This window comes from Hyla sarda, chromosome 3 (assembly GCF_029499605.1).
Source record: "Hyla sarda isolate aHylSar1 chromosome 3, aHylSar1.hap1, whole genome shotgun sequence".
Classification (NCBI taxonomy): Eukaryota; Metazoa; Chordata; class Amphibia; order Anura; family Hylidae; genus Hyla; species Hyla sarda.
In genome coordinates this window covers 269498679-269520536 of record NC_079191.1, presented here as the reverse complement: position 1 = coordinate 269520536, position 21858 = coordinate 269498679, and the positions used below count along the sequence as shown (strand labels likewise).

The following is a 21858-nucleotide window of genomic DNA, read 5'->3' as shown; positions in this document are numbered from 1 at the left end:
TGTAAAGAACCATAGTCTAAGGTTAAGATAGAGATCATACGTATGCAGAAATTTTAAGATAATAGCAGAAACAGTCTTCATATACAAAACTAGCACTCCGCCCAGGAAAACTGCCTACTATCTTGTTAGCCTGACGCTTGCTGACATGTACAACACATGAAGGCTAGGGCTACAATGCAACTTTTTGTTACTATTGAGTGACAGCTGCGGTCCACAAGATGGTATTACAGTCAAGCTATTCCTTTGGACTGCAGATCCATAGTGGAGATCAATCTTGTAGCGTTACAAAAAAGTCTGAGTGTAGCCTGGAATTACATGTCAAAAATTTCCATTTTCTAAAAGATGAAGTCTATGAGGCTATGGGCAAAAACCTTTGTTTGCCTGCAGTGTTGTGTCATGGTTCTTGTAGAGCTGCTGCGTGGTCTATTCATGAAGCTTCTATTCATTTCAACTGTGGCTTCAGAGATCGACCATGAGGAGAAAAGTGTCATTTCCCTTCTCTTTTTGAGCGGTACCACATCTCAAATTCAAGTCAATGGGTGATGGGTTTCTTTAGGTAAAACTGCAAATTTATAAGGGAAACTGACAGCTGGTCAACCTGCATTAAAACCAAAATACACAGAGTTATAATGTGGATGAACCAGATTAAAATTAGATATAACTTACTTCGAGCAGTGCCGCAGTTCAGGAGATACAAGTAGTATTAGGGTCCATTGCTAATATGCTAATGCTGTCTTTTGTGCAAAGGAGAGGGAAGCTGGCATACAGAGCTTCCCTACCTCTGTCTCCACTGCTCCCATATGCCGGCCTCATAAATATTTATGGAGTACCCTTCATCCATGTGAGCGCACTTCGGTGGGCATATCAGAGCAGAAGGGGTGAAGGCAGGGAAGCTCTGCGAGCCAGCTCCCGTCTCCATTACAAAAAGGACAGCATTAGCAACGGACCCCAATACTTGTGTCCTGAACAGCAGCACATATTGGAGGAGGTTATTTCTCATTTTGAACTGGTTCCCCCACACAATATTCCTGTGTATTGCATTTAGTGTGGATGAACCAGCTGTCAGTTTCCCTTTAAAAAGTAAAAAAGACCTCAGAATTATTGTAAGGTCTCACAAGTGTGGCTACTTTTAAGCTCTGTGTTGTAAGAACCTGTAATACAAAGGTTATAGATTTCTATGCGGCAGAGACACAGGTTTTTTTTTCGACCAATCCCATATGAATCCATGAATGGAGGAATAAAATGCTGTACTCCATTACATGCCATATTATAGATGTATTCCCAATGCTTTTAGAGGACATTAATATGGACTTCATTTATTACTATATGGGGACTGTACTCATGGAAAGCCTTGAGCCCTTTACATTTAAAATGTAAGAAATACATTTTTGTGGTCAAGGAAAACTTACAAGCAGTACAGATTTAAAAAACACCACAGTATATAGAGTTACCATATTTCCTGGAGGATGGGACATAGTGCACAGAAGAGTAATGGAAGCTTGACGGACATCTTTATTGCTAGAATTCAGCAGGGTGAGGACTAAAGGCATGATGTCCATGGTGAAAAGGCGAGCCCGAACTTCCCCTTTAAAGTTTCACAAAATGACAGAATGAATGGTCATACTAAGCATTATAGATAGAAGGTATTTTAAATAAGATCTACTAGACAACATAAAACATTAATAGTCCAGATGTATGTATTAACCATAAAAAAAAAACTAAAAAATAATTAGCAAAAGAGCTTCCAATGGGAAGAATAAAGTTACTCCATGCCCATTATTGCCTTATAAACGACCCATAAAATCTCTTACCACTTGAAGCTAGGTTATTCAAACAAAGACACGCCTGACTTGAGACCTGTTAAAAATAAAAGAGTTCAATGTGAGTAGGAAGACAGTAACACAGACAAACAGGTTTACACCCAGGAGATTTATTTTTACTGCCAGGTGTATGTTAAAGAGTTGAGCTCATGCTCAAGTTATAACTGGTCGTACCACTCTACTGTATGTGACGACATCACAAAATATGCAAATCTATACAATGTAAAAAATAATACCCACCGAGATCCTGAAATCTATTGAAGGCCTTACACCACCAATAGCTGTCGGACGAACTGGTGTTCGGCCGATAGCTATTTTTCCCGACTTCGCCATACACTTGCACTTTCGATTCTTTCGCCTTTTCGGTCCACTCTAAATTTATGGAAAAGGAATGGTGTTGTAAGCAAACTATACATCTGGCCTGACACTATCTGGAACGTGGCATCTAGATCTGGATAATATCTAGACCTGAATACATTTGATGTACTGGAAGGTTCTTTATATTACTTTTTTACTTCAGCTTGAACAAGACGACCTATGTCTCCTCAACCTGTGATCTGCAACTTACCGCAATGCAAAACTGCTAGTTTATTCAAATGACCCATGTTTAAGTTATAAGAAGCTACGTGTATGCAGGGGTCAAGTCCTGGGAAAAAAAAGTGAGGGAACTCAAGCTGTCCACTCATGGGCTGCTCCCACTAAGGGAACGGTGTTCCTGTTGTGCAAAAAGTGCAGGAACTCCGTTCCCACTCGTTCCTGTAGGACTTGAGCCCTGCATGTATGCCATATCCAGTAATACATTGGGCAGCATTTTCTGAATGACTTTACCTTTTGAACAGAGGAAGACATCAGAGAGACCAGCATCTGTAGCAATATTTTGTCCCCAACGGCGAGCATGGCATTATGGTGCTCTGGATTAGCAGCGATGTTACCCAAAGAAGCACAGCTGTAGTACTGCAATAAACAAGTGAATAACATGCATGTAACATCAAAAACAAACATGTTAAGGTGTATATGGAGCTAGACAAATAGCCTTCCAGTAAACATTTTCAGCAAAATACAATTTACAATCACACAATATATTGTGAAAGTTTCCATCTCTTCATGCTACTTATTCATTTACAAGTAATCCAACCAATGTATAGTAAGCCTTCAAACTAGGGTTATGTTTCCCCTGCAGCCTCCCTTGCATAAGAAACATATACAATATACTGCCCTACAGTCTTAGTTTCCGTATACTACATACTGTTACTGTACACATTAACTCTCTTTTCTATATATTTCATTAAAGGGGTACTCCGGCCCTAAGACATCTTATCCCCTCCGACCCCCGCAATCTCTCATGCAGCACCCACCTCTGTGAGCTGCACACCAGTGCTGGAAGCTCAGAGTCTGAAGCCTCACGACTACGGGGCCGGAGTATCGTGACATCATGACTCCGCCCCCTCAATGCTAGTCTATGAGGGATAGGGGGATAAGAGGTTTTAGGGCCGGAGTACCCCTTTAACTTTAAATACAATACTAGTATTAGCACTACAAAACTAACTACAAAGGAAATCGTGACCGAATTAGTATTATTGACAGTCAAGAAGTTACATTGTATGGTTTGTCTTGTCTTAAGAGCTATTTAGGATCATCTGATGTCAGACACCCACAGTAGATAGAAGCACTACTTACAGTGGACAACACACAGAAAACCTGGAGAAACAAGCATGTCACACCTTCAATCTACATATGCTCTTTATATAAAACAATAGTCGATTTACTATGCAGACTTTTGTTTTAAAACAATCCGGTGCCAAAAATCTGTAAACATGCAGTAAGACCAGTATTTAATCAGACATACGGTTCCTTCATTAAGACACGCAGTCAAAAGTCACAATTACAGTTGTGGCCATAGGTTTGGAGACTAAAATCCCTGAAGCAGTAGACTTTATAAAATCTAAATTTGTGTCAGTCAGATATTTCTATGATATACTCTAGCACACTTATAGGTATTTCACAATTTTTTTCTTTACTTTGACAAATACATCAAGTTCATGTAAAGATTAGATATCTACAGTGTTGACCCTTTTTTTTTTTTTCCCCCTTCTTCTTCAAGACCTTTTGAATTCTCCCTGGCATGTTGGATATCAGCTTCTGGGCCAAATCCTGACTGGTGACCTATTCTTGGCTGATCAGTGCTTGGAGCCTTAGCCTCACTTTGCACACCGAAACCTGTTTGCTGCCATTCCTGATCACTGAATCCTCTTTGGTAGATGGTCCTAGCACTTGTTGTTATCTAAATATCTTCCAAAAAAAAACCTTTCCCAACGGTTCAGGAGCAATTTGGTGAGCAACAATATTTTTGACTGAATATCTTTGACTGTATTAATGGTCATTGTTGGAACATGGGGACATTTGCCAACACATAAATGTGGGTTCTAATCTATGATGATAGGCCATACTATGAGCCTTTCTTGCTGAAGTGGAGCAAACAGCTCTATTACATGGCAATAGACTTGGTATTTTACCTTCTCCTATCCAAATGAGGTAGATAGGATTCCATTTTAGGCAGAGAAGTCTTTTTCATACTTCATGTTTAACTTTAGGACTGTGTTAGGAAGGAGTAGAGGTAGGTTTGGATATTGGGCTGTTCTTCACTCCATCTAGGATCAGGGATACAAAGGATTGTATCTTAGGGCATTATGGGTAGGGGCTGTCCGATCTATAGGCCCTTCCCCAGTCCTTTCTCTTCCTTCCCGCCTCCCTAAACCGCACTCCCTTCCTATTAGTTCATTTATATCTTTATTTTACTCTGCTTGATATCCTGGGTGATAGGTTGACCTGGGTTACATGGGAACTGGTCATTATCTGCACAGCTTGGGAATAGCACATAGATGGTCCTTTTAAATTTTGGAAGATTTTAATGGGAATATAATAAATGTTATCCAACATGAAAGAAATTATGGGAGTCACTCACTGGAATAGCAGTGTCACAGTAGTCTTTATTGAAGATGCAGCATAACGGTGCACACACAGACTATGTCTTAAGGGACGCAGCTAGTCAGCATTGAGCCAGATATCAATTGAGCCGCCTCAATGCTGACTAGCTGCACCCCTTAAGATGTCGTCCGTATGTGCACTGTTATGCTGCATCTTCATTAAACACTACCGTGACACTGCTATTCCAGTGAGTGACGCCCATCATTTTTTCATGTTGGATACTGATGGACTGATTGCTATTGGGCTTTGGAACCCTGGTTGCGTTTGTGTGGTTACCTGCTACGGGCTACTGCGCTACATTGATAAGACACCTGTGCTTACTCTATTCATAAGGATTCATTGTATCGTTGGAAATTAAAGGGGTAGCGGTGCCGACTGCTGGAACTCTGTCTAGTACTATAATAAATGTTATGTTTTAGGGATTCTGTGATACATGTTCATAAACCACTAAACTATTTTTCATCTCAACTACGGTGATTGCTTTACTTCTATTTTAGAACTCAATCCGACCAGTATTTATTGGCTGCTGTATGCTTTGGTGGAAGTCCTGTAGCCTTTCCAGTCGGCCAAGATGCTCTCTGCTGTTGTGTCAGCAACTGTCCAGAGCATGAGCAAATTCCCATTGCAAACCTCTCATGCTCTGGATATTTCCTGACACTGACAGAGGTGGTAGTATCGAGCACATTGACTGTAAGGGGTACATGACTTCCTCTTGGGCATTCAGCAGTTGGCCTGTCAGAAAGTACATGCTCTAAGTGGGTGGGTGCTATAAATATATTATATATCCCACTTGTTTAGTAAGATATTCTATGTATGATCAACACACCTTGGCCAACACATCTATGTCAACTGTTATTTACAGGAAGGCACCCCCCCCCCTCCCCCACCTGCTTTTTTTTCTAGATATATATATATTTTTTACATTGTTCCCCCTCTACAGAAAAAAAAAACCTCAATCTGTATGGCATAGTCTGATTTGCCTCTTCTCTTCATGCATATCCATTTTAGTATTCTCCAACACATCTATGTTTTCCTTTTCTACTCCAATCCATCCTCCGCCATCAACAACATACCTTCTGGGTTTTAGCCTCATCCAGCAGTCCTCAAACTTGGCACTCTGTTATTCTGGATATACACACAGCTCCACTAAGTATAATCCATCTTCATATAAAAAGAACATGGCCAGCAACAAACAGCCAGCTCTTAGAGTCATGAGACATCTAAGCAGCTATCCTGAAAGTTCCGAACACACATGCCACATATGGTCTTCTGTTTATCAAGGTGCCTGGAGTCAGTGCAGGTATATCGAAGATATTCCGTCCATCGCCGAACATATTCCTGATCTGGCTCCAGTCAACTTCTTGATATCCTTTTTTTATTTATTTTTTAACTTTAATCTATAATAGTATAAAAAATGTGTTCACTTATACAAAAAACGTATTCTGTGTTGGGTTAGGGATGGATTCTAGGGCTCATCTGGCACAGGAGCCAATTGTGACTATGACTACACCAACAACAGCTTCAGTGAATGTTCAAATAATCCTATTGGCAACAGGATGCTCTATTTCCACTCATTTTAAAACACACAGATGAAAAGGAGTTGGACACTGATAACTACAGGTGAGGTGCACCTAAAAGATTCTTTGAACCCTGACAAATAAAAACTTAAATTGCATTCTTTATAGCTCTGACAGCTCCCTTATTGTTGTGGTCACACCTTCATTCTTTCACAGCATGCAAAGTACAAAGAGCAACCATGCAAGTGCTTCATAGACAAAATATGCTGTCTGCACATTAAAGTGTGAAGAAATTAATTTTTTTTCACACTCTTCTCCACCTAAACATTCTGTTCTGAAACAATACAGCCACCTAATGTTTAATGAGATGGAAAGATTGTTAGAAAAGGTGTTCTCTACAACAACAACAGTACCATTTCCTTTCCTGCAAAGTAGGTACAAGGACAGGTAAGGCAGTAAAGCTGAACAAAACATACTGCTAGGTTGCGATTGTCAGCCCCAATGGGGACAGGGTCCAATTTGAGTGTAGAGCACTGTAGAATGTGTGCGCTATATAAAGTAAAGAATTTATTATTATTATTATTATTATTATACACAGCTTTTTCTACTGACCAATGGGCTAGAATCAGGACCCGATTTAGCGATACCAGGTGACAACCCAATCCTCTTAGGTAAATGACCAGGTGTCATATACATTACAGTGTATACAGGTAAGAATTTATTCGGCACTGGTTGCCTCTGGCGCTGTGGACGCCAGCTGATGCACTTTTGTTATCAGTTGTAGCACCAGTTGCGGGCTGGGTTCACCGAGCCAGACAGGTGTGAACAGAGACTAATTATAGTAACAGATTAAACTATTTCACGGCTTCACCACAAAAGTACCTTCCACAGCAAGTATTTATCAGTAAGTTCAAAACTTTGTCGGAGCTCACAACGTCTGATCACTGCAGAAAAACTGTAGAGTTGAAGGGTCCTATTGCACAACGGACACAAAAGGTCCAATTGAGGGGGGCCTGTCTGGTATTGGTTGTTTAGCATGATTTCAGCAGAGAAAATAAGAATTTATCTGCAGTATTTTTATGCTATTATGCTATTCATGCTATTACAACGGATTATGCAAATCCACATTTTGACAGATTGCCAATGTATATACACCATGGCAGCACAACTGTCCATTAAAGTCGTTCATTTGAAAATATATGGTAAAACAACTATAAGTGCCATTCTCACCTGATTAATTTTATGGTTTGGAATGTCAATGCTGCAGTGACAAATAGATATCAATCTTACAAGGAGAAGCAGAGCATTTAAAGGGGTACTCCAGTGGAAAACACTTTTTTTTTTCTTAAGCAACTGGTGCCAACAAAGTTAAACAAATCTGTAAATTACTTCTATATAAAAATCTTAATCCTTCCAGCATTTATCAGCTGCTGTATGCTCCAGAGGAAGTTGTGAAGTTATTTTTGCCTGACCACGGGGTTCTCTGCTGACCCCTCTGTCCGTGTCAGGAATGGTCCAGAGTAGGAGCAAATCCCCATAGCAAACCTATCCTGCTCTGGAAAGTTCCTGACATGGACAGAGGTGGCTGCAGAGAGCACTGTGGTCAGACTGAAAAAAAACTTCACAATTTCCTCTGTAGTATACAGCAGCTGATAAGTGCTGGAAGGATTAAGATTTTTATACAGAAGTAATTTACAAATCTGTTTAACTCTCTGCCACCAGCTGAATAGAATTTTTTTTTCCCACTGGTGTACCCCTTTGACAGTTTAACATTTTTTTATTTTATTTACAACACCTTACATTTCGGAATATATGTTATAAAGTTTATATTTTTGTTACTTGCAAGACTAACATTCACTTAATATAATGCGCATGCGGACGCTGCAAACCAAGAAATGTTTGGCGTTAACACTCGTTGCTATATAGCAGGATAAAGTCTATTCACCCTGTGTTTGATGAAGGATTTTACTTGCCAAGCAAATAGCCACCTATTGATCAATGTGTAGCTTTAACAGCATTCACAGGTATAAGCACACATATAGAGGGCTAACCGCAGGTGCTGTTCTTTATATATATTTATACACAGCTTATCTTGAGTAGCTTTGGATCATGTATAATCTATGCCTGGGCAAAACATTAGGAGGCTACAGGTGCAGTTTATTGATATAATCTTCGGATCTTCTACCTACATGACCTTTCTTCGCGGTTGAATAAACACTTTAGTAGTTTTTAATCTTGAAATACTGTACATCATCTTTGTTTAAGCATTTGGACAGACTTTTTGCTTGATCAGATGTTAGACAATTTATTTATTGAAATTGATATCTCTATGACATCTGTTCCACAGTTGAGGAGGGTTGTATCATTTTTTTGGAGTCTACTGAATATAAAAGTACATGAACGTTATTTATTAGAATATACATACAAATCTGAAAACTTAAACACATTGTTTTACTTCTCTCTTACGGCTAGGTTTATTTCCCCCCCCCCCCCCGCAAAAACACCAATAAAAATGCCTATTCTGCTGCATGGAGTTTTTTTTTTGTGAAAAAACGCTGTGGGCAGATGTTAGCTGCAAGTCAATAGGGTACTGCAAAATGCCAGATCCACTTGGCATTTTTCAGTTAGGCTTTTTTTTTATCCTTTTGGCGTTTTTCTGCTATTTTGGGCTCCTTGGCAGTTTTTTTTTAAATGAACTCTTGTTGAGACTTTGGCGTTCTTTCGGTAAAATCTTGCCATTTTCCTCCCATAGAAGTCTATGGGAATGAAAAAAGCCAAGAAAAATTAGGAGAATGTGGATTTGAACTTTGGTGTTTTTGCAGGCGGTTTTTATTCTTTTTTGGACTTAAGCGATCCATAAAATGGATGGAGATACATCTATACATTATACACGAGGATCGCAGCGGGTGTCAGAAATGACACGCGGGGCGATCTTTCCTTAAAGCGCAACTGTCACCGATTTTAACCCCCATAAACTAGCCCTAGGATGACAAAGTTGTTAAAATTACAGTTTAAGCATACCTTTTGCTGCTTTCTAGCAGCTTTAATCAGGTAAAAAAAAAAATGCTACCGCTAAAAACTTCAGATCACGGTGCAAAAAACGAGTCCTCATAATGTCCCATATGTGGAAAGATAAAAAAGGTTATAGGGGTCAGAATATGACAATTTTAAACGTATTTATGTTTTTAAAGCCATTATATGGATTTTTAGGTGCAAAATTTGAAGGGTTATGATTTTTAAAAGGTAAGGAGGAAAAAAACGAAAGAGCAAAATTTGTCAATGCCAAATATACAAAAAAAAAAAAAAACACTAGTCACAAATTAATTTTAATAAAATCTAAGCGATACATTCACATTAAATTAGTTATATCACCAATTTGGACAAAACCTAAGAAATAACAGCAACAACCTCCTAGTGGCCTAGATACCCATCAGGCAGAAGTAACTACAATTTTTCCAGCAAGATAGTTTGGTTGATAAGCAATTCCCTGCAACATATTTACATGAAAATGTCCAGTAAAAAACAAGAAAAAAAACAAGATGTAAAAAAATTGCCCCTTAGTCCTATGAATTACATACATATAAGCCACAAGAGTGTATTACTGACTTATACCTGGATTTCTGAGTCTGGTGACTGTAGAAGAGTAGTGAGAACTGGCAGAGCTCCCTCTCCACACAGAATGCTTTTGATCCTCTCTGTAAACACACAAAAACATTTGACCCATTTGTTTAGATTCCCCTCTATAACCAGAAAGGAGAAATGCTCTGTAAAAGTGACTTCCACTCTGTCTGTCCTGGCTCAACCATGTATTATTGTACAGTCATTCAGGAAAAATTGTCTTTTTACTGACTTCTCCCAAATATACTAGCCGATAGTACCCAGGATTCATGGACCCTCTCCCAAAAATAACAGCTGGTCAAAAGGGCAGTTTTCATTCAATAAGGGGTTGTCTTCATAAGAAAACTACGTTAAGAGGACCTAAAGCCAACTCCCAAAAATTTAGATTTTTGCCCCATTACACACCTTTTTATGGCTTCTTGATTTGCCCTCCAGTTCCTGAGATATAAGGGTTTATAATTTGTCTGACAATTCAGTAAATCAGGTAGTGAATATTAGGTTTTGGGTGGGGTTAGACAGTGATAGGGAGTAACGTGGGGTCGGCCACAGGTCCTCTTCAATACCTTATTGATTTAACCTTATTTTACCTCCATATTTCTTTAGATTTTTTTTTCATTATTCTTAAGCATCTTTCCCTTGGCTTACAGCAGAAGGAATATTGTAAGTTAACAAGGAGAATAAGTGGATAATGGGAGCTGATTACCCTGACTAGTATACTTTATTGCAATGTGATGTCAAACACATGTGAAATGTAAATGTAATTAAATTATTGTACAATAACCTGATCGAGTCAAGTTCAGAATCGCTCCAACAGCGTTTTGTTGAACCCTAGGATCATAGGACTTTGCCAATGTAAGTAGAGGCAGGATTCCTCCTGCAATACCAATGGCCTCACGATTGGATTCTGGAAAGAAAGGATAGTAATTAACTAAAATAAAAGACAAATAATAACAAGGCAATCATTTTAATCCATACCTGATATAGCCAAAGTCATGATGCATGCACAGGAGTTACACTGCACTGCCGAATCACCAGAGTCCAACAACTCCAGAATTGGCTCAAGCAACCCCACCTGGACAACAAGCTCCTTATTCACTGTAAATAGAGACTATGGGTTATACACTACATTATTTAGAACCAAATACACTATATGTTATTGTTTAGTGAAAATACTGAATTAAATCCATCACATTGTTAAAGTATTTTCAATTTGTGTGGATACAACACCTATATTTAAATTTGAAATTGTTCCAGGAGAGGGCATTTTATTTTATACTAGCTGAGTACCCGGCATTGCCCGTTTTTTCCTTCCTAATCCTTGTTGGGGAGGACTTCATATCCCGACCCCCCTATCCCGACCTCATGTCACATCCTCATATCCTGTCGTCAGGTGGGACTGATTTGTGATAAAGATATTGTAAGCTGAAAATAGAAGGGGACATGGCTGTGTGGGACTGGGCGTGATTTGCAAGCCAGACTGATGCACAAAAAGGGTAGGTAATAAAAGGGGTGGGGCTTAAAATGTCGGCATGTTTTTGTGAGATGGGGTGTTGCTTGCAAGCCTGATTGACACATTCACCAGGAGATGCAGAGAGGAGCTTGTGGAGTAAGGTACTGGAAGTCCCATATACTTGCATGGGACTTGAAACAAAAACACATGTTTTATATCAAAAGGGTGTAGGTAAGGGTTAATTTAACTATCATATATTTTTATTTGACATATAAGTAATATGTGTACCAGGTATTATTGAAATATCTCCAGCCGTACGGAAGTTATGTGAGAACATACATTTTCCATTGATTTGCATGGGACTTTAAAGAAAAAACCCAACCCTCACAAATAGGGGAAGTTAATGGTTAAAGTAACTATCCTATATTTTAAGTGGACATATAAGTAACAAGTGATCAAGTATTATCGAAATATCTCCAGCCGTTTGGAAGTTATGCAGTAACATATTTCCCATAGACTTGTATGGGACTTTAAACAAAAACCCCAACCCTGGCAAATGCGGGTGAGTAAGGGTTAAATTACCTATCCTATGTTTGTTGTTGACATAAATAATATGTGTGCCAAGTTTCATGTTAATATCTTTAGCCGTTTGGATGTGATGCTGGAACATACACACACACACACACACACACGTTGATATATATATATATATATATATATATATACTGTATATAGATTTGACAAGTTTCTGGAAGGATGTGCACTGCACTAGGTGTAGGGCTCTCAGTTTACTGTTGACCAGTTCCTTCACTTATATAACTTCCCCATGAGGAAGTTAATGCGGTCATGTCCTGTATGCTAGCACACTGGAAATATGCTTCCCTGTAGTATCTGACCCACTGGGTACACAAGATAAAAGGCCACATTTCGTCACTGAGTTACACACATTTTTCCTTCACATCCTTCGAGGTCTTTTTTTTTTTATCCTTTTCCGAGGCTTCCCTGAATACCAGGATTAGAGATGAGCGAACCTACAGTAAATTCGATTCGTCACGAATAGAGATGAGCGAACTTACAGTAAATTCGATTCGTCACGAACTTCTCGGCTCGGCAGTTGATGACTTTTCCTGCGTAAATTAGTTCAGCCTTCAGGTGCTCCGGTGGGCTGGAAAAGGTGGATACATTCCTAGGAAAGAGTCTCCTAGGACTGTATCCACCTTTTCCAGTCCACCGGAGCACCTGAAAGCTGAACTCATTTATGCAGGATAAGTCATCAACTGCCGAGCCGAGAAGTTCATGACGAATCGAATTTACTTTAAGTTCGCTCATCTCTAACCAGGATCTTTAGGCTGTTAAGAATGCCATTACACAAAATGTTGTATCTGCAGATCTTTGTAAATACAAATTATTTTAGTAACATCTGCTGTTATATGCATATGATCACTACAGACATCAGAAAATCTTACCAAATTTAGCTGGATCTGCCAACGGTTTACAGAGAAACATTTCATGTCTATGGGCAGCTTAAGACTGTCACTTTGAGGTATCTATGGCCCACTCTATGATGTCCATAGACATTAAAGAGAAACTCCGGCCAAAAATATTAATCTATCAGGGGCATTAAAAGGTTGAGGCTAAACAGTTACCCTGCTCTCCGGATTGACTCACGTTCCTCTGCTATTTACCCAAATCTGGTCCCGGTAGGCTGCCTTGTGACCAGCTGTTTCACACAGGGGTTTGTGTGTGAAGCGGAAGTCACTTTCTATATGCAAGTCTATGAGACACTCAAATGTACCAAGAAAAAACGTATAAAGCGGCTGGTCACAAGGCAGCCTGCCAGGACCGGAGTCAAGTGAATAGCAGAGGAACGGAGCCGCACACTCAGATGGGCAGCAGGGCAACTGTTTAGCCTCACCTTGTTAATGGACCAAATAGAATATTTTTGCCCAAAGTTTCCCTTTAAACATCTGCAGAACTGGCGGATATCTGCTATCAGAGGAAAGCTGGGACAAGACTAATCAGATAGTGATGTCCCAACTCACCTTTGACAGCAGATAGGGTGGGATTTAGGTTCTTGAATAATCCACGACTAGAAGGGTCTGGTAACCGCTTATTTCTCTCTTCCCATTGACAACACAGCTACACTCAGCCAAACATACATGTAAATGATAGGGGAAGGAGGAAAAAAAAATGATCAAGGGCAGGTTCACACGCGCCATATTTTGATGCACATTTTCTGCAGCTGATTTTGATTCTGCAGCCATTGCCTTCAATGGGTTGGAAAATACACTGCAGCAAATACACAGCAAAATACGGCACGTGTGACCCAATACAAAATGTGTATATGCGAGAACACTACAGCTCTGATATCTGGCATTCGTGGCTTACACTGTATATAGGACATAAATGCTTCAGATAAGAGAGCACATAACTGTGGGTTCATAGGGCAAGACTTACAATTTCCTTCAAGCAGAAAGTTTACAAGAGATAAAGACGACATCTGCTGAACCTCTAAGTCACTGGACTGTAGCAATGGCTGGTACGGCTCTAGGAACTCTGGTGGTAGCTGTGTATTCACTATGGATAAAATTATTTAAAAATAAATAAAGCTCATAAAAATACCAGTTTATCAATCTACAATTTCCAAAAGTGACATCATAGTCAACACGTTTAACAAGTGTCCTAAATATTTCTCATTGACTGATATTCCTTTGTAATATTGCAGGTTCCTTTCCAAGCAGCTCAAACTAACTATTGGGGCATTAGAAATCCTTTACTGATCCTGGGTAAAGGCAATGACTGATGAGGAGTGTTGTCTATGATGATGCACAGCTGGCCGCTGGGTAGGGTTCTTTCCACATGAATCCAATGGACTCCTAAATAGGTGTGCGGAGTATTCATTAAAGAGTAGCTCCCGCCATCCGTTTTTTTTTCTGTCCCTGCCTATTGCCCATCTATCCCTAACCCCCCTCCCCGCCTTTAAATGTTATTTTAACTATATTAAAATGGCTTTTTGTCTGCCTGGTAGTGTGCTCACTACCAGGTAGACTTCCCCAGCAGGCACTACGTCACTGATGCCTGCTGGGGCCGACAGTTCCGCCCTTAGTTCACTATACAGGGTGCCTCCAGATGTTTCACCACTACAACTCCCAGCTTGCCCTGACATCTACTGGCTGTCAGGGCATGCTGGGAGTTGTAGTGGTGAAACAGCTGGAGGCACCCTGTGGTGAAAACAATAACTTTGTTAGCACCCCGAACCCCGCTTCCCCCCCCCCCCCCCCCAGCCATACCTCTAGTGCAGAGCCTGCCGCGGCGCTACCCCGAAACCCGCTCCCCCCCAGCCATGCCTCTAGTGCAGAGCTTGCCGCGGCGCTACCCCGAACCCCGCCCCCCCCCAGCCATACCTCTAGTGCAGAGCCTGCCGAGGGGCTACCCCGAACACCGCTCCCCCCCCCAGCCGTACCTCTAGTGCAGAGCAGCAGCATCGGCGCGTATATGCCGGGAGGCGGGGCCGGCGTGTGAAGCAAGGGAGCCAATGCGCACTCAGCGCTCACTCCCGGCAGGCAGGGAGCGAGTGCAGGCTGAAAGAATTAGGACCAATGCCCGGTCGGCATCGGTCTGAATTCAGGCGAGACGTCACGCCAGCCTGCAGCCGGCCGCTAGGAGGGAGACCCCTAGTGGCCGGTTTTCAACATTTAAATAAACTATTTTAATAAAAAAAAAATGTAATAGGTTTATATTAGAGATATGTTGTAGTACGTAAGTACTGCAACATATCAACAAAAAAAAAAGTTTGGTGACAGTGCCCATTTAAATGCTCATATGGCACAATATTAGGTGTGTCCTTTTGTCAAAAAGAACAGACCCCTCCCCACACAATACTACCCATATATAAACCTGATAAATCAGCTTTAAAATACAGCAGAATTTGGTTATTAGAGACAGAGTAAATAACGATAAAAATTCCCAGGATTTGTTAACTTATTTTTATCTTATTGGATTTCTCCAAAAATATATTATCATATCATATATTTACTGATTTGTGTGTGTGTGTGTGTGTATATGATATATATTGATCATAACATAATCTTTAACATAAACAGTACTGAGATACTCACTGTGCTGGCTCATATGCAAGTAGTACAGCGCAGCAGAATGCTGGAGGTCAGCATTTTCTGAAAACGCTAAGATCATCAGAGCGTCCAGGGTTTCTTTTCCCACCGGTGATTCATTAAGTCCTTAAATGTAAAATGAGCAAAATGTAAGATATATTTGTCTTATGCTTTAAAATCCCAGGAAGCTTCCATCAGAGCTGGCCTTGACTGTAAGAAAATGTAACCGAAAGGATGCCACAGATCAATTGTGTCCCTTCCCTCTATCGATCGATGGGGGCCTTTTCACCCGGGCCCCACCGATCATATCTTCTGACATGTCTATGCTGTTATGTGATCTTTTAGGTAGTTTCCAAGGGGGAGTTGGTAAATGTCCCTTTAAGGTTAAGTTTCTCCTTTTTTTGGAGGGGGGGGGGGGGGGGGGCACGCCAATTCTGGTCTATGGCGTTTTTTGGGCCATAAAACGCTGCGGTCAGATGTTAGCTGTAAATCAATGAGAAATCGCACAATTCTTTTTCCACTTGGCATTTTTCAGTTTGGCATTTTTTTAATCCTTTTGGCATTCTTTCATTCTTTTTTTAGCTCCTTGGCGGTTTTGTAAAGTTGCAGCATGTTGAGCCAATGGCGTTTTTTTTCTTTGGAAATTGTGGTGTTTTTCTCCCATAGAAGTCTATGGGAGTGAAAAAATGTCAAGAAAAATGACATGTGGGTTTTAACTTTGGCGTTTTTGCAGGCAGTTTTTATTCTTTTTTGGACTTTAGCGATCCAAAAAAGTGATGTAGATACCTTTTTTAATAACATTTCGTAGGGTACCATTAAAAAATAAAGATACAGTAGTGAAGGAAAAAAATTGTATCTAACGAAATTTATGTTTTTTATAACAAAATTTTTAAAACAGGGATCAATTTATGTGTGCGGACAGGGCACTGTAGCAGACAATGATAAAAAATGTACCGTATATACTCGAGTATAAGCCGAGGCCCCTAATTTCACCCCGAAAACCCAGGAAAAGTTATTGACTCGACTATAAGCCATGGCTGTCCGGGCATGCTGGGAGTTGTAGTTTTGCAACTTCTGGAGGTCCGCAGGTTGAAGACCACTGAGAAGGGATTGACAGGCGGAGAGTTCACTCGAGTATAACCCGAGGGGGGCATTTTCAGCACGAAAAATCGTGCTGAAAAACTCTGCTTATACTCAAGTATATACGGTAGTGTGTGTTTTTCACTTTTTTCTTTATTTTTTACTTTTTTTTTTTTTTAGGTAGTACCACTACTCCCAGCACGGAACACATTGTTCCATGATGGGCACAGTAGTACCTGTACTAATTGACAGATCACCCGGGTCCATTGCGATCATTCTGTATGATTTATAGATGCGGCCGGCCGCTCTTCTATGGTCCCCTGCACTGCCGTATATATATACACCTATTCATATTTCCCGCAAAGATCTGTGATTGGCCAGATGGAATAGGTGTATATATACACGTCAACGCAGGGCACCATAGAAGAGCAGCCGGCCGCATCGATACATTATACAGGACAATCCCAGCGGGTGTCAGGAGTGACATCGCCTGTGTTCTTTCCTTAACTGCAGGTTGTACTACTACAAACATGGAGCACACTCTGCTCAATGCTGAGAGCTGTAGTACCTGCATTACTAGACAGATCGCAACAGGTGTCACTCACAACAAGTTACACTCGCTGCAATCTGTCTATTATTGCAGGTACTACATCTCCCTTCATGGAGCAGAGTGTGCTCCATGCTGGGAGTAGTAGTACCTGCAGTTAAGAACAGATCACTCCTAACACCCGATGCGATCGTCCTATCTATTGCAGAGATGTGGAGCGGCTCTATATAGCGCGCGCATCTCTACTCTGTACTCCGGCCAGTGATATCAATCGAAAATTACTCATTCTTATTTCCCTCAGAGCGGTGATTGGCTACAACCATCCGGCCAATCCCAACTCTGGGCGTAAAATATGAATGAGTGATGTTCTATTCACATCACTGGACGAGTACAGAGAAGAGATGGGAGTGCTGTATAGAGCCGCTCCGCATCTCTGCTATATTATGGGCGATTGCATCGGGTGTCACGACTGACACCTGGGGCGATATGTCTATTAGTACAGGTACTACTACTCCCATTATGGAACAGTGTGTTCCATGCTGGGAGTAGTAGTACTACCTACAAAATAAAGAGTAAAAAAAAAAAAGAGAAAAAAGTGAAACACACACTATTAAAAGCTAATAAAAATGTCATTATAAAAAATTTTAATTTCGCCAAATACTATTTTTTTTCCATCACTACTGCATCCTTTTTTCTTTTTTATTGGTACCCAACAAATTTTGGGTACCAGAAAAAAACACCAAAAGGGCCAAACATTTTATTTCCACTCAAATGCAAAAAATGCAAGAAAAAAAATAAAAACGCCAAAAGGAAAATGCTGTGGCATTTTTTCTGGCTTTTTTTGGTGCGTTTTTTTGGGCCACAAAAAAACCAAGTAGAAACTAGCCTTAGTCAGACTCAAGCATTTCAGACTCATGCTGGAGTCCTAAACACTACGAGCTGCCAGTCTGCTTTGTTCACAAAGGAAACACTCAGAGCTGCCAGCCTGCTTTGTTCACAGCCTGTTTGGCTGTGAACAAAGCAGGCTGGCAGATCTGAGTGTTTAGGACTCCAGCATGAGTAAGAAATGCTTGCTGACAGGACTGATCGGGAAAAATACAATAGAAAGAAGCATATTTTTCATTAACATGCTATTGGAAAGTTATTCAACATTCATTCATCTAAAATATATCAAGTGTTTATTTGATGAGAGGTACCCTTTAAGATTTTTTAATAGAAGTCATTAACAAATCTGTTTAACTTTCTGGCACCAGTTGATTGAAAACATTTGTTTGCCACTTGCTTCCACTAGAGTTCCCCTTTAAGGGCTCAAAAAGACCTCTTTGACACTGGACACCCAAGAATAATATCAAGTTTTCTTTATTATGTAAGCACAGACAGATATCTGACAGGTGCCATAAGTCTTGTTGTCCTAACAGCGTCAGCAGATTGGAACATGAATTGCAGCTGGTGACCCAGGACGAGTATACGTTTTCAGGGAACGTTGAAAAGTATTTCTTGTTCCAGCCTCCACGTGAGCACATAGCTTTAAAGGTCTATCTTTACGTAGTATTAGAAATTTTTTTTCTCATTTATTTGCTGCTCAAATATGATGGGAATTGTTGTAACTATGCACTTAATATGACTTATGTACACCTTTTATTTTGTTCTTGTTACGCTACATTGTGGAGCTATTGTTCTTATGGATTTTTTTTTATTTTTTATTGACAAAGTTAAAAAAAAAAGTGTATGTGACTAGAGCAGCTTCTAAGCAGCTAAAGGCCACCGATAATAGCAAGCTAGATGTGATCTGTTTTGACAGTGGGATCTTAACAGTATGGCCACCCATCATTGGTGGTATGGTGATTGAATTGGCTCCCCACAACGAGATAGCAGGAAGACAATCCATTTTCATGGCAGCCTGAGGTCTTCTGAAGGCCTCTGTGGCTGCCGTGACAGATCTGCTTCTATAGTCTTCCATAGGCAGGCAGTACTAGCAGAACACAGATAAATCTGCAGGATTTCTTCCACACTTGGCCATAGTGACACGCTTTGTAACAAAGCAGTGGATTTTCTTAAGTGGAAAATGTGCATTTTCACAGCAAATCTCTACCATTTTGTGCAGATTTAGGCATTGATTTAATGTAGAATAATGGAATAATATGCTGCTTTTTATAAGTTAAGACTTTGCGGATATTGCTATGAAAAATCTGCAAAAATCGTCAACACAAGATAATTTACTTAAAGAGGTTCTCCCTTGTTTATACAGTTTTTTGTTATGTTTGTGTGTTATGTGTGTATAAGTATGTTTTTTTTATGTGTGTTGTGATTATGTATATATGTATTTTCTTACCTTTTGTGAAGATCCGGAAGCTGGCCCCTTTTTTCTTCCAGTGCTTGCTGTGCACCTCGGCCTCCGCCATGTTGTGTTCGGCAAGTGGGATGTCGGGGGTGTGTTCTTGCTTCTGTCCTTCCTATCTTCTGACATCCAAGGCAAATATTTTCTTCCTGTTTCTTCCGTGGCTCAGCGGCGAATCTGCGGCCTCTTCCAGCGCATGCGCAGGTAGGTTTTTTTTTTTACCAATAAAGTTTTTTTGTCTAATTGACAAACTGTCTGCGCATGCGCCAGTACGCAAGTGCTACGCTAACAGTGTAGTGTACGTTAGGTCTACGCTAATAGCGTAGCTTCGCGCAAGCGCAGACAGTTTGTCAATTAGACAAAAAAAAACTTTATTGGTTGAAAAAAAAAAAAGTACCTGCGCATGCGCCGGAAGAGGCCGCAGATTCGTCGCTGAGCCAGAAACAGGAAGAAAAGATTCGGCTCGGACTTCAGAAGATAGGAAGGACAGAAGCAAGAACACCCCCCCCCCCCCCCCGACATCCCACTTACAGAACACAACATGGCGGAGGCCGAGGTGCACAGCAAGCCACTAGAAGAAAAAGGGGCCAGCTTCCGGATCTTCACAAAAGGTAAGAAAATACATATATACATAATCACAACACACATATAAAAAAAACACATACTTATACACACATAACACACAAACATAATAACAAAAAACAGTATAAGCAAGGGAGAACCCCTTTAAGTCAATAGGGAAAATCAAGTTGCATTATGGATTCTGCAGCATGTGGAAGAGTTTTAAATCTTACCTGCCAATACATTTGTGGTAAATTTTTTTGCTCTGACATTTCATGCTGACAACTTGCTGCAAATGCTCTGTGTTTTACCCTAAAAATCCATGCCTACTGGGACACCAACAAGTCCTGCAGCAGCATCATGCTTGTCCATGTGTTATGGACAAGAAATGGCTCATTGACAAGACTACATGGGCGCACACACCATCCCGGGCAAGTACAGGCAGAGAAGAGAAGGTTGTGGCGGCTAAAGAGCACAGTTTTAAATAAAAGGAGTATAAATTACAAAACTAATGCATTAGTATGAAGATTTTTTTTCTTAGACAAACCATCTGCATTAAAAATATAAATATATTATCCTGGACAATCTCATTGCTTCCTAAGTCAAAGAGGCACTGACACAAGAGTTATGGTACATTGCCCATCTCACTACCAGGGGATGGGTAAAAAAAACAACAAGGATGAAAAGTGGAGTATTCATTAATAAATCCAAAATCATAAACAAAAAAGTTTGCACATTTAAGCATGCCTCCCAAATTTTTTGATTGATGGCCAAAGAGGGACATTTACAGTTCACGATTTCTTGGCGCAATGCAGAAGGTTTATTAATCCAAATATATTTTCTATGTTACAAAAAAGGTATGTTTAAAGGGGTACTCTGGAGGGAAAGAATATTTTGAAATCAACTGGGTTTAAAGTTATAGGGGGAGATTAAACAAAACCTGTCCAGAGGAAAAGTTGCTGAGTTGCCCATAGCAACCAATCAGATCGCCTCTTTTCATGTTTCAGAGGCCTTTTCAAAAATAAAAGAAGCGATCTGATTGGTTGCTATGGGCAACTCAGCAGCTTTTGTAAATGACTTCTATGGAAAAATCTTAAGCCTTACAGTACTTGGATCAAAAGTAGGTACTGTCTCTCTAAAACAAGAACACTTGGGAGGTATACATAAAGAGAGGTGAAACATGCACCTAAACAGAGGTGACTGACCTAACAGCTAAACAAAAGTGCCTGTCTGCATGTTTTGCAGTTCCACGTCAGGAACTGTCACATCTTTAACCCCTTAACGACGCATGACATAAACGTACGTCCTGATGCAGTGGTACTTAACGCACCAGGATGTACATTTAGGTCCTGTACATGACGGTACTCGGGTCATGCGCTGCGGTTCCCGGCTGCCGATAACAGCCAGGGACCCGCCGGTAATAGCCAACATCCCTGATCGTGCGGATGTCTGCCATTAACCCCTCAGATGCTATGATCATACAGATCACGGCATCTGCGATAGTGCAGTCAGAAAAATGCATGATCGCATTGCCCGGACCACTGCCGCGGTGATCCGGTCATCTGTAATGGCAAAAGGAGGTCCCCTTACCTGCCTCCATCCATCTTCTGGTGTCTCCTGCTCTGGTCTGAGATCGAGCAGAAGATAGCTGATAACACTGAACAGTGCTATGTCCTATTTATAGCACTGCACTAAACAGTATTAGCAATTGAATGATTGTTATAAATAGTCCCTTATGGGGACTATTACAGTGTACAAATATAAGTTATAAAGTAAAAAATAAAACAAAAAAAGTGAGAAATCCCTTCCCCCAATTAACCCTTTAAGGAC

The 21858-nt window shown here is 40.5% G+C and overlaps 1 protein-coding gene across 1 annotated transcript in view; it reads right to left on the bottom strand.

Moving 5' to 3' along the window:
- Positions 1 to 21858, bottom strand: part of LOC130362335 (uncharacterized) — a 50244-nt gene that overhangs the window by 23752 nt on the left and 4634 nt on the right. The window contains exons 2-9 of the mRNA XM_056566640.1: positions 15509 to 15628; positions 13848 to 13967; positions 10916 to 11035; positions 10722 to 10844; positions 9935 to 10017; positions 2649 to 2774; positions 1812 to 1857; positions 1452 to 1585 (exon numbers count right to left, since the gene is read on the bottom strand). Coding sequence (XP_056422615.1) covers positions 1452 to 1585; positions 1812 to 1857; positions 2649 to 2774; positions 9935 to 10017; positions 10722 to 10844; positions 10916 to 11035; positions 13848 to 13967; positions 15509 to 15628 — 872 coding nt within the window. The remainder of the gene's footprint in view (positions 1 to 1451; positions 1586 to 1811; positions 1858 to 2648; positions 2775 to 9934; positions 10018 to 10721; positions 10845 to 10915; positions 11036 to 13847; positions 13968 to 15508; positions 15629 to 21858) is intronic.